The following is a 12,106-nucleotide window of genomic DNA, read 5'->3' on the forward strand; positions in this document are numbered from 1 at the left end:
CCATGATTTGTATTTTAGGTTCGAATTCCGGGACGAAATTCCCTTTAACAGCGGGATGATGTGACAACCCGAAACTTTGTCCGTTTCTGTCACATGATTTCCGTTAATAAAGTTTCCAATTCATTAATTTTTCCGTCAAAATTTTGGTTTAATAAAATAATCTAGTTATATTTAATTAAATTATTTACAAGTCGGAACCAAAAATCGCGCGGAAACCCAAATATCTCGAGAAAACTACATTTTCGGTCTAAAATGCGATTACGACCGTAAATAGGTTTACGGACGTAAACTCATTTACGACCGTAAACCTGTTTACGGTCAGTGAAGAGTGGACCCCACTTTCACCCTATGAATACGATGCCTCCGACTTTATTGGGACGTTTTCTGGTCGCATTCTCTCATTCTCTCTCTAAGAAACTCCAACCGCAAACTCTCAAAACACACTTAAAACTCTGGGAAACGTCGAAAAACACCGTTTGGGGCCTTTTGGAACATCTGGAAACACTCATCGCATCGAAATCAACATCCAAACACCATTCTCCGAGTTTATGGCCCAACCTTCAAAGACCGTAAACTCTGTTCTTGAGTTTACGGCCGTAAACTCAGCAATCTTCAGAAACTGTAAACTCATGTTCTAAGACCGTAAACTCATCTTCAGAAACCGTAAACTCGTGTTCTAAGGCCATAAACTCATTCCTTCGATTCAAGCAAGTCTCGGTAACATTCCTCAACCAAATTCAAGTGTTTCTGACACTTTATTTATCGAAATCGCTAATTTAGATACATATACGTATTTATTTGATAATAGGATTTTGTTAAGTGTCACGCGCAACAACTCGGGAATCTTCATTTCAGTCAACAACTCCACGCAACAACTGTGATTTCATACCCCTACGCTTTTTCCGAGTTTTTCATGTCTTCAGGGGGAATACAAGCAAAAGTACAAGGAAACTTGTGCTCAAATATATTAGTTGTTTAAGATTTATATTTTCGGTATGCTTTTAACACGGAAAACAGTTTTACCAACCGATTAAGAAATCAACACGTAGAAACAGTTTTCAAAACTAGAACAATGAGCTTGTGAATCATATAGTAAAACGTATTATTTTATAAAGGATTCATGCAAATCATAAACAGGATTTTCGGTGTTATTACTTGTAAATTTGTTAGGCTATGTTTGAGACACATCCATGGTAACACTCACCACAATAAACAGAGTGGAGGACTAGCACTCGTGACCAGAGTCTCTTGTAGGGAAAGTGTGACTGTTGTGTATAGATCTATACGGGAATGACAATCCCGCACCTCACTGCTAGCTACAGTTGGACCGGCAGGTCTGCGGGTGACAAAGTCATTAAGGATATCGGCCATTGCGGGCCATGTCCAGTCAGTTATGCTTACGAAACTCATAACCTAGATAACAGGAATTTACTTTTGTAATAATGAATCAAATGAACTAACCTCAAAGTAACAACCGATAGATTACTGGAGGATATTAATAATATCTTCAGGACTTAGTTCATCACGGTTTTCTTTTATTTAGTTTTTAAGATTAATATATCTTTGGGTGTAACCAGGGTCTTTAAAAGAAAAGTGCTTATATATATATATATATATATATATATATATATATATATATATATATATATATATATACACGAGCATGGTAGATACTTGCAAACCTCAGTTTAAAATGGATAATCAACCAACCACCTTTAGGGAAAATATAGGATTTACCCAGGATAAACCGGCTATTCAAAACGGATTGTTTTTCAACCAACAGATATTCATATTCATTCCACGATACATTGGATTGTACACGTTCTGTACGAACCTGGAAGTCATGGAATGAATGGGTTTTCAAACGCGCTTTTCATAAGAAAATATAGGATTTTCTTGAGGAACACTTTTCAAAAGGATTCAAAGAACACTTTTCCACCAAAATTAAATGCTTATGAACTCACCAGCTTTATGCTGATATATTTTCAAAACTGCTTGTATTCTCAGGGAATTAGTAGATATGTATTTCCAGGAGTTCAGATAAGTCGAAGCGTTAGAGTCGCACCTTCTATTTTACCTTTGATAAGAAAAAAACTATGTATTAAACAATGTAAACCTTTTTCACATATGTATTCAATGTCTGGTTGTGTTTACTATGCTTGCTGTTATTCATTGGTTGTGATGCTATACATGACGTCACCTCCGCCCCGAAACGTTTCCGCCATCGGTTTCGGGGTGTGATAGAAGACCAAAAGATAGATGCTCCAACTAATACCTTAGCAACAAGCTATTTCCTTTGGCGCTTTCATCCTCCAATCAATAACGGTTACTAAAACCACTGAATCCTGACAATGTTGAATAACCATCCTATGGGGCCCTGTCCGTAGACCTCTCATATAATACCCTTCTTCCCAAAGTGCTCCAAACAAATCTCTCGCTCTCGGGCTCTAGAAATCATATCATTCAGGGTCTCGCACCCTGACTCACTCACCGACTCAATCGTTCACAACTGAACTGTAGTAGTTGAAGCAACCTCTGCCCTAAACCGGGCTACAACTACTCCCAAGTCATAGTCCCTAATCCACGGAAGTACGATAGATCGTACAATAAATCCTTCTACTCCCTGGCTTCAAAACACGAGTTAATTATCATCATCACTCCCTTCCTGAGTCCCACGACTCGCATTCCGGCCTCGAGCAAAACCCTCGAAGCCTTAAATCCAGAAACTCCTTTGCTAGCCTTTCCCGCTCAACCCGCAGAATGTAACGAGTACCGAAGATCTCCCTGATCCCAAGTAACTGCGGCCCTCTACTCATCAGAATATGTCCCAGTAAGAAGTCCCGGTACTGGAAAGCTCGACCTGCTCCTCCCCATGTTGTCGTTACAGCTGTTGAAGTTGCTGCGACAGCCGTCTCAGCAATGGCTACATAGCGCTTGTCGAAATACTCAACAATGGCGGTCTTGTTAGACCCAAACACATCTGGAATCTGATCCTGGAAAATCCCAATGACCTCCTCCCGAATGATCTCCCTAACATGATCCTCTATCAATGCTAGCCTATCCTAGCTGCCAGCTCCCGATCCTGACTCGGATTCGTTCGCAAGACATCTCGTAACCGCCATTATGATAATACACAGAGAGATCTTGGATAATCCGTATAATAACAAGGAACCAACTCCCAACTAAACCCCAAGGGTTGTGACTTCCTTGCTACGCGTATGGATCCTGCGCTTTCAGTACTACGGGCCCATACTACCTGCCACACCTACCCATATTTGTCTTAAGTATCATCACAACGCCCTAACTGTATACATAACATGGCGAGCGCTCAATCCTCACTCCTATAGGAATGTTAAATATCTCATAACTGGCCTCTCAGCCTCTCACAACCCACCCATGAAACTTCCACCAACCCTGCAGAACTCGTGTATGCTAACCATACATAACGCTGGACCCTATAGACTTTCGAATACCTGATCCTACCCTAAGCCCTTCATCAAACAAGAACATGAAATAAGGCCAAACCAAACATTTACATGCTATAAGATCTTAATTATGTACGACTGTGATGCATACACTAAGAAACTACAGTAATGATGTAAATTTCATATAAAGAAAACCCTAGGCTATCGGGCATCATATAATTAGGAAATTCTATCATGCAATTCCTGAAGAGCCCTAGCCTAGTACTAGCATGATGTTCTAACATATCACAATATCAAATAACTGTATGGTATTTTGGGGTCTACTTACTGTCTCTGATTGACCATACACTCTGAATCCTCCTTTTAAAAATCAAAGTTAAGTCAAGCTTCACGTTCCTAATCCCAAGCCAACAATCAAACAAGAACATTACAAGAGATCGAGCCCATGCCCTTAACCCAACTCTTTTTATTATAATTTCTTTTTCGAGAAAAACATTTTGCAAGAACTCTCAAATCCTAGTGTGAGACTGGATTCACACAAGTGTTTATCCAATTCACCCAAACCAGGGCTCTGATAACAACTTGTAGCACCCATAAAAATCAAGCCAATTTAAAACTTTTTCAAACATTCAGAAGCCATTAGTTATTACAAAATGTTTTCAAAATAATTTAATATCAGAGTCTCCCATAAACATAGTCATAAAATGTGAGGAGTTGTACAATAACACCTTTGCCTTCCCGCGAACCTCTGAGGTACCTGAAACCAAAACTGAAACTGTAAGCCCAAAGATTAGTGAGTTCCCCTAAAATACCGATACACAACAAATAACACATATCGAAATAACAACATGTACTGGGTCCACAGCTTTACAGACTGCATTATCCATGGGCCCACAGTGTGAGTCTGGCTTGCCTTATGAGCCCACAGCACACATTTGGCTTGCCACTGAGCCCACAGTACGAGTCTAGTATGCCCTGCCCTACCCTCAGCTTATATCTGGAATACTCTAGGGTTTGTTGGCTACCACACGTAGCAGTACAACCTTAACCCATCCCACATAACATGTCGACATATAACATAACTAATGCACATACAGATAATCAGGTAATAACACAGGTAATCCTACTAGTCTACCAAATTGGCATAACAACTATCATGCATAACTAACTCATACTCAACATAATATCAATGGCTAGGATATCATATCCTGGGCCGGCATTAGTGCCTTCGACCCCTTAGTACAGTGAGGATAACTCACCTGGCACTACTGAAGTCTCGCGGATGAAACTCCAACTGCTCGTTGACAGATTCTCAAACTTCCAACATCAAACAATACCCAATTAATAATTGGGTTCCAAGCCCAAGGTCCACCTCACACTCTAAAGGCCCAATAGTCAAGTAATAGGCCAAATCCCAACATATGGTTGAATTTTCCAAATTGGGCCCAGACCTCTACATGGTCTTTCCTTAAGGCTCATCCATTAATTCTAGACCAAACTATTTGTATACCAATGGCCCAATATCTCATAATCATCAAGCCCTAATTATGGCCTATCTAGGACCTAATTTTCCAAATTGGGCCCAAGGCCTTCGCATGGGCATTATCCTAAAGCCCATCTAATTATTTTAGTCCACTTACTTGTTCGTGGATAACCTATCAACAACCCGATCACCAAGGCCCAAAAGAAAGTCCCAACTCAAGGCCCAAGTGAAATTAGCACTTTCACATGAAAGGACGATTAGGGTAAAGTGTTTCTTACTTAGCCCATTAAGGACTTCATCCATTAAGTCAAATCAATCCCAGTGCGGGTCCCGATCAATCCCAAAAATTAGGGTTTCATGACATTAGTGTTTTCCAAACTCTAATTAGGGTTTCCAACCCAATACTAGCCCATTAGCCAAATGGTTGGGCTTTTAGGTCAATTAGGGCTTCATTGGGCCCATTAGGGTTTCATTAGTCGAGCACCACCCACTACCACCTCGAGTAGTCGTGGTCAATAGCGGCTCACGGCGGCGACCACTACCTCGTGGTGGTGGTTATGGTTCTAGTCCGTTTTTGTCCAAGCATCCCAAAAGCAACTAAGCACAAGCAAAAGCACACCGCCACCCAACACGACGGCTGGTGCGCGGCAGGAGGCGGCTGTCACCACCTCACGGTGGTGGTTTTGAGTTTTCTTTTGATTATTCCTACCCGATTACAATTTTACAATGCAAAATCTCAAATAACACACACATACACACTAAGCTAAGCTAAACACACACACAACCACCTTGTGGTGGCCGACGGTGGTATATGGTGGCAGCCACCACCTCATGGTGGTGGTGGTTCACTTTTCATTCTCGATCACCCAATACACACATGCAAAGACATGCACACAACCACCACCATGCGGCGGCTGGTGGTGGTAGAACAGAAAAGGTGGCGTAACCACCATGGTTGGCACCCATGGTGGTCTTCCATGGTTTCCGGCCGATGAGCACACCCATCCTCGTGGAGCAACACCAAAACACACGCAAATACGAGCTGGTCACGCAAAACACACCCATCATCAATCTAGAGGCGGCATGCGGCGATTTGCAACGACAGCCACCACCTCAAGGTGGTGGTGATGATTTCCCGAGATCCCATGCCCAGCAATACGTCAACACATGCTCACACATATTCAAAACGCGAGTTTCTATTGGAAAAAGCATGCAATCTCAGTCACCTCCCTCACGGTGGTGCATGGCAGTCGGAGAAGGGCACGAGCCGCAACAGCCGCCCGAAAAGGCGAGGACGACGATTGCAACGCCAGAAGAAGACAGTGAAGAGCATTGCAGTTTCACCGGTTAATGGAGCAACGATGCTCGCTGATCAAAGCGATTCACAGCTTCAATGGCAACGGACAACAGCGACAACCTTGCCTCATGGTTTTCCGGCGAACCATTGGTTTGACGTCGTGCGTGACTTTTCTTCGCTGTCAGCGGTTGCGCCGATGATTGGCTTCGCTTGACGACATAAGTGGCTAAGAGACGGTGGCCGAAAACAGTAGGAATGAGAGTGGCGGCTGGAGGATGAAGAGAGAGTGGGGTGGCGGCCGATTAGCATGATTAGGGTTAGGGTTAGATGAGTAGCGAGGTTATATACCCGGTTCATACAAACTTCTCCCCATAATGACACCTTTAGTCCCTCATTCCCTTCTTTTGTTTTAAATTTAATCCAAATTTTACGAAACAACCCTTCCTATACAAAACCCTTTTCAATTTGGGTCCAAAAATTACCATTTAGTCTCTGCCCCAAGAATCTATTCAATATAAGTCCAAATGATACCAAACACACCCCGACTTCTGAAATCCTTTTAAAAATAGATCCCAAAATTACACTTTAACCCCCGGAGATTCAAATCTTGTCATTTGGCTTCCCGAAACCAACACCCCACTAATTATTATTTGATTTTGGACAATAATAATATAAAATAATAATAATAATCACTTCTTGGGGTTTGGGGTTTATTATTTAATCATTCTATTTTAAACGGAATGTTACAATAAGATACAACAACATCAACCATACTGAAAGGGTGTTTCAGATTATTTTTCAAAGTGACTTTTTGGACTTTTGGTTTTTCTCAAAAAGCTAAAAATCTAAAAAGATGTTTGGCAATTCCAAAAGTTCTTTTAGAACGATTTTTTGCCAAGAAGAAAAAGAAGTTGTTTTGAAAGCCATAATTTGTAACTTTTGATAACTTTTGGCTTTTTGGCCTTTACCTTCTGAAAAGTTATCTAAACACATTTTAAAACTTCTTTTGGAAAAAGCTATAAATCAAAAAATCATTTTGTTAAAAAAGACTTTTAAGTTAAAAAGCAATCCAAAACATCCCCTAAAGTGGGTTGGTTATATCTATAGGATAACCGTATCAAGTGTTAGGATTCTTGGACATGAAGATCAACCTTATTCACCATAATATTACTATATATGAAAATCTTATCTGGAAAGAAAAATATGTTGATTAATTAGATTAATTGGATTTTGTAAAGTTGCAGGTGGAGAGGGGGAAAGGGGGATGGATGGTGGGGGTGAGAATAGGGAAAATATAGGTCCTTTTTAAAAATGATAAATGATTAAACAAAATTACAATTAAAGGGAAAATAATAAAATGTACATGAAAAGATGAAATTACCACGGTAGAAAAGTGACAGGTTAAGGGTGAGGGGGTAATAAATTGAAACCCTAAGGACCAATAACGTAATTTTTTCATATGATTTTTTATAAATCATAAAGACCAATTATAAAATTTTGTCTAAATTTAATAATATTTTAAAATGGTTGTGTAACCATTTAATACGGATACCAAAAAATTAAAAGTGTTACGATTTATGACCAGTTAAATAAATTTTGTCTAAAATTAATAATATTTCAAAAGAGCTTAAAAGTCCTTAGCTTTTTGTTTTCAACAGCTTCTCTTTAGCATAGCACATGAAAAAAAAAAAAAAAAAAAAAAAAAAAAAAAAAAAAACCCTTATTTTGCTTTTTCCCTGAACATCCACAGCTGATTCTGCTGAGTTTTGCTGTAGAAAACAATCAAAAACTTCATATTTTGCTTTATTTCTCATGAATGATATTTATATTTCGAAGATCGAAAGCCTATCACAAGCAAGGTATGTAGTTTAATCCATTGTGTGCTTCAATTTTGAAACTTTATCGGAGAAAACAGTTCAATGTACCTTTACCAGAAGACCCAACCATTTGTTTTTATCTAATTTTAGACATTAATAATTCGTTTAAAAACCCTTATAGTTCTTTTAGCAACATCAACTCAAAAGATTCACAATTTGAATACAATTCTTGGTACTTATGAAGTATAAACGGGGCTCCTAGGTTAGAAGATTCGCAACAATATATTCAAAATTGAAGACTGTAATTTTGTGATTAATTGTGCAGATAAGATTCAGTTATGGCCTGTCAAGAATCAACAAGTTTAGTAAACAGAATACGAAACAAACACCACCAATTTCGCAAAACTCTGGCGAAATCTGTTTGTTCTTTTGTGTAATTCATTTGCAAACCTTTATGAACTTCTCCGAGAGCAAATTTCGCCTGTAAAGTGTTGCACACACACACACACGATCTGGACAACAAAATGCCGGATAATCAAGTAAGTGTTCTTCAAATACTCGTATTCTTGCAAAATCAATGTGTTTGGTTAGTGTCTACTGCTAGTTTAGTCGTAATTAGCTCTACAAAATATAAGTTTTATTTTGTGAAATGTTCTATTTTACATTTTTTTAGGCTATTTTTATATCAACTAACATAGTGGCCTTGTGAATTGTGGTAGTGCTAGTGGTTGTATATGAACAAATTTGGGTATGTAAACTGCATTAATTTAAATTTTGCATACAACTCATTTCACAAAGTTTGGTATTGCTTCTTGTGAAATATCATATTTCATCTTTTTCTTACATGTTTATGGTTTGCGAAATGTCTTAATTCCAATTTTTTACATTCCTTAAGTATGCCCTAATTGGTCCATTAAATGTCTCCAATTTGCGAAATATGTTTAAAAGGGCGATTACTACGAGGCAGCCTTGACTATCAAGGCAAAGTTAGGCATTGCAAAAGAGATTTTGAAGAAGTTGAAGGCGTCATCCGATGCGCGTTTAAAGATGTTCAAGACCACATGTTTTGGTCGGTGGTTAGATATTTCAACAGCGTATGGGGACCCACTACTCGTCCATCTAATGCTGCAAACTCAAATCTACCCGGAGCCAGAGCCTGCGGAGATGTGGTTTCGTGTTGGAGGATACGAGTTGCGTTTTGGGCAAATGGAATTTTGTCTCGTCACTGGATTCCGATTCGGCCACGTTCCTTCGTCATCGGAGACGTCCAAGAGCTGGTTTAGGATCCGGTTGTTTTCACGGATTCCTTCGTATCAATCGTTGAAGGTCTCCGACTTATTACAAGTCTTTCGGAGTAAAGAGTTTGCAGAGTTAGCAGACGTGGATGCGGTCCGTATATGTCTTCTCATCTTGTTGGAGGTTGGATTCATGGGCCATGAGGATAAATCGGTGGTCTCCGATCGGCTCCTATGCCTTGTTGATGACTTAGTCTCGTGGAACAAGTATTATACAATTTGTTCTTTTATGTGTACAATTTATATCAACTATTTAAGTAAGGGAGCTGATTTGTACACAACAATTTTTCTCAATACATAACAACTTGTGGTTTAAAATATTGTATTGTACAACTCTATAAAACATAAATTGTTGTGTATGGAGAAAAATTGTTGTGTATGATCACTTCCCTTTAAGTAATTTATCAATTCTATTATGGGATAGGTACCCATGGGGGTCGTATATCTGGCCGACCACCTACAACCAGTTGAATCGAGCGTTGTCAAAACGCGGACACCATGTGGGCGTTAGGACAACGCGTAAGAGGGTAGCGAAGTACACTCTAACAGGATTCGTCTACGCCTTCAAGGTTCGATGATATCTTTTTATTATCTTTTAAGTTTTTTTAATCATAAATCCATTGGTTGACGTTTTCCATCGCATGACTTAAAAGATATGGATCTTCGAGATGTTTCCTATTGCTAGAGAATTCGCGATGCGTGAAAGAGATGTGATCCCTCGGGCCATTGCATGGAGGAGAACCCATGCACTGTCGTGGGATACATGCCAACAATTTCTTGATGTAGATACGGTACGTTTGTCAAATTTGACAACATTGAATTACTTTTCATTAATCGTTATATTAACTAATTAACTAGTTAATTGTGTTATTAATTATTAGGATGGGCGTCACCCTCAAACGGAGCTGACGCCCACAATAGATGAACAGTCTGCTGAATGGTGGATAGACAGTTGTCGTTTTTTTAACGATGTTTCCGAAAATCTTTCGCCATTGTCAAAGAAGAGTCGTCTAGAGCCACCATCGCAAAATAATGATGTAAGCATTTGAATTTTTACACGTTTATTATTATTTTATTTTTTATTTTTTATTTTTTTAGAACAACTAACGCACACATCCACGAATCCTAGTACTAAATCTACACCTGTTGTCTACAACGGGACTTGAACCCTCAACCAGTTAGGGGAGGGACACATTTCCAATACATGATACTGTTGTTTGTTAACTAATCAAAATATTTAAAAAAATAGATATGGGAATGCAGGCAGGGGCTTAAGCCGACACAAAAAATTAAGGTTACATATATCACAAAAAATTAAGGTTACATATATCTTGTATGTACGATATATATTTTTGTTAAATAAAAGGAATTAGGATTAAAGAATTTTGTCACTCTTTCATATTTTGTATATTATTTGGCCTACCCTAAAACAAATCTTGGCTACGCCATGCAGGTTGGCTCAGATGATATTGAAGTTGAAGAGCAGAAGCCACCTTTGATTTTTCGTGATGGTCGACCACAAACACATCCGGACCCCACAAACGAATCTTCATACACTGCGATACCGTCAATGTCACATCCGGTCCCACCACCACGCCCGGTGGCGGCCACGGCTCCGGAAATATCCGATTTTGGTACGGCTTTAAGTCGTCCATTTTTCATGAGTTTTTATTACGGTGGTAATATTGAATACGAGAATGGAGAAATCAACCGTGAAGAATCAACATCAACTTTTACGATTCCAGCTAGGCATAAAATGCGGTATCAAGAATTTGTGGATTTGGTTTATGCAGCAGTTGGGGTTGAAAAAGAAAAGTTTAAGTTGAAATTCACTTTACATTTTGAACTTTGTGGGAAACCTAATTCTTCGCTTATTACGAGTGATGGGACTCTAGACTTGATATTTTTTCTTGCGGAGAAAGATGAAGGTTTTAGGGCTCATATTTATTTTGAAATGGTGGAAATTTTGCAAGGAAAATAACTTTGGCTAATGGATCATTAGGTATATCCTTGTTTCTATAATGTGTATACAAATAGCGTGATGTTAAAGAAAATTGATCACTAGGTTGTTTCTCTTGTGTGTATACAAATAGCTTGATGTTAACGAATAAAATGTATTTGTTATTTGGTGCTGGATAGTGTTAGAAGTTGTAAGTATTGTTGTTTACATGTATGTTGCTTTACAATTTGGATATAGTGGTAACTGGTGAACAGAATAAAAAATCAAGCCTGAGTGGTAAAAGGGAAGATACATTTACCATTAGATAATCCTTGGCATATATTGTTTTGTCTGTTAACCATTTAATGTAGTAAATTTATCATTGTTATTGTTTGATTTAAAATTCACACAGAATAATAAATTTTGTTATATTAAACAGAGGAAATTGTACGTTTGTTAAGTTTTATATTAAATTATAAGAATTGATAGTTTGTTACGTTTATTGGTTAGATCAGTCTACAACTCAACGATTGATTTGGGTGTAATATTTGTTTTTGTAGGAAAACGACTTGGTACTTTTTTAAGATGCTTCAATTACATGTCACGTAGAGCTTTAAACGATTTAGTAACTCAAAATATTAGTAATTTTTTTTTATAACGTAGCTGCTGATTAAGTTAGATAAATTGAATCATTGTTTAATTGAGTCAAATCCAACCTCTTAACAAACCCTGTAAAAGGCATATAAACGGCGATAAAAGTCTGAATTAAAGGCTTATAAATTGTAGTATGAACAGTGTGAATTGATCGAGTGAGGCCCAACTTCTTATCATTATCTATTTAAAGGTTGGA

General features: G+C 38.5%; 1 protein-coding gene across 1 annotated transcript; it reads left to right on the top strand.

The window, feature by feature from the left end:
• Positions 1-7,885: 7,885 nt before the first annotated feature.
• Positions 7,886-11,484, top strand: LOC111877077 (uncharacterized). Its single transcript, XM_023873615.3, has 7 exons — positions 7,886-8,064; positions 8,348-8,561; positions 8,971-9,524; positions 9,742-9,886; positions 9,971-10,108; positions 10,199-10,354; positions 10,771-11,484. Exons 2-7 carry the CDS (start codon positions 8,547-8,549, stop codon positions 11,296-11,298), a joined length of 1,536 nt encoding a protein of 511 aa, XP_023729383.1. The 5' UTR covers positions 7,886-8,064; positions 8,348-8,546; the 3' UTR covers positions 11,299-11,484.
• Positions 11,485-12,106: the final 622 nt, after the last annotated feature.

This window comes from Lactuca sativa, chromosome 4 (assembly GCF_002870075.4).
Source record: "Lactuca sativa cultivar Salinas chromosome 4, Lsat_Salinas_v11, whole genome shotgun sequence".
In the NCBI taxonomy this organism is placed as follows: domain Eukaryota; kingdom Viridiplantae; phylum Streptophyta; class Magnoliopsida; order Asterales; family Asteraceae; genus Lactuca; species Lactuca sativa.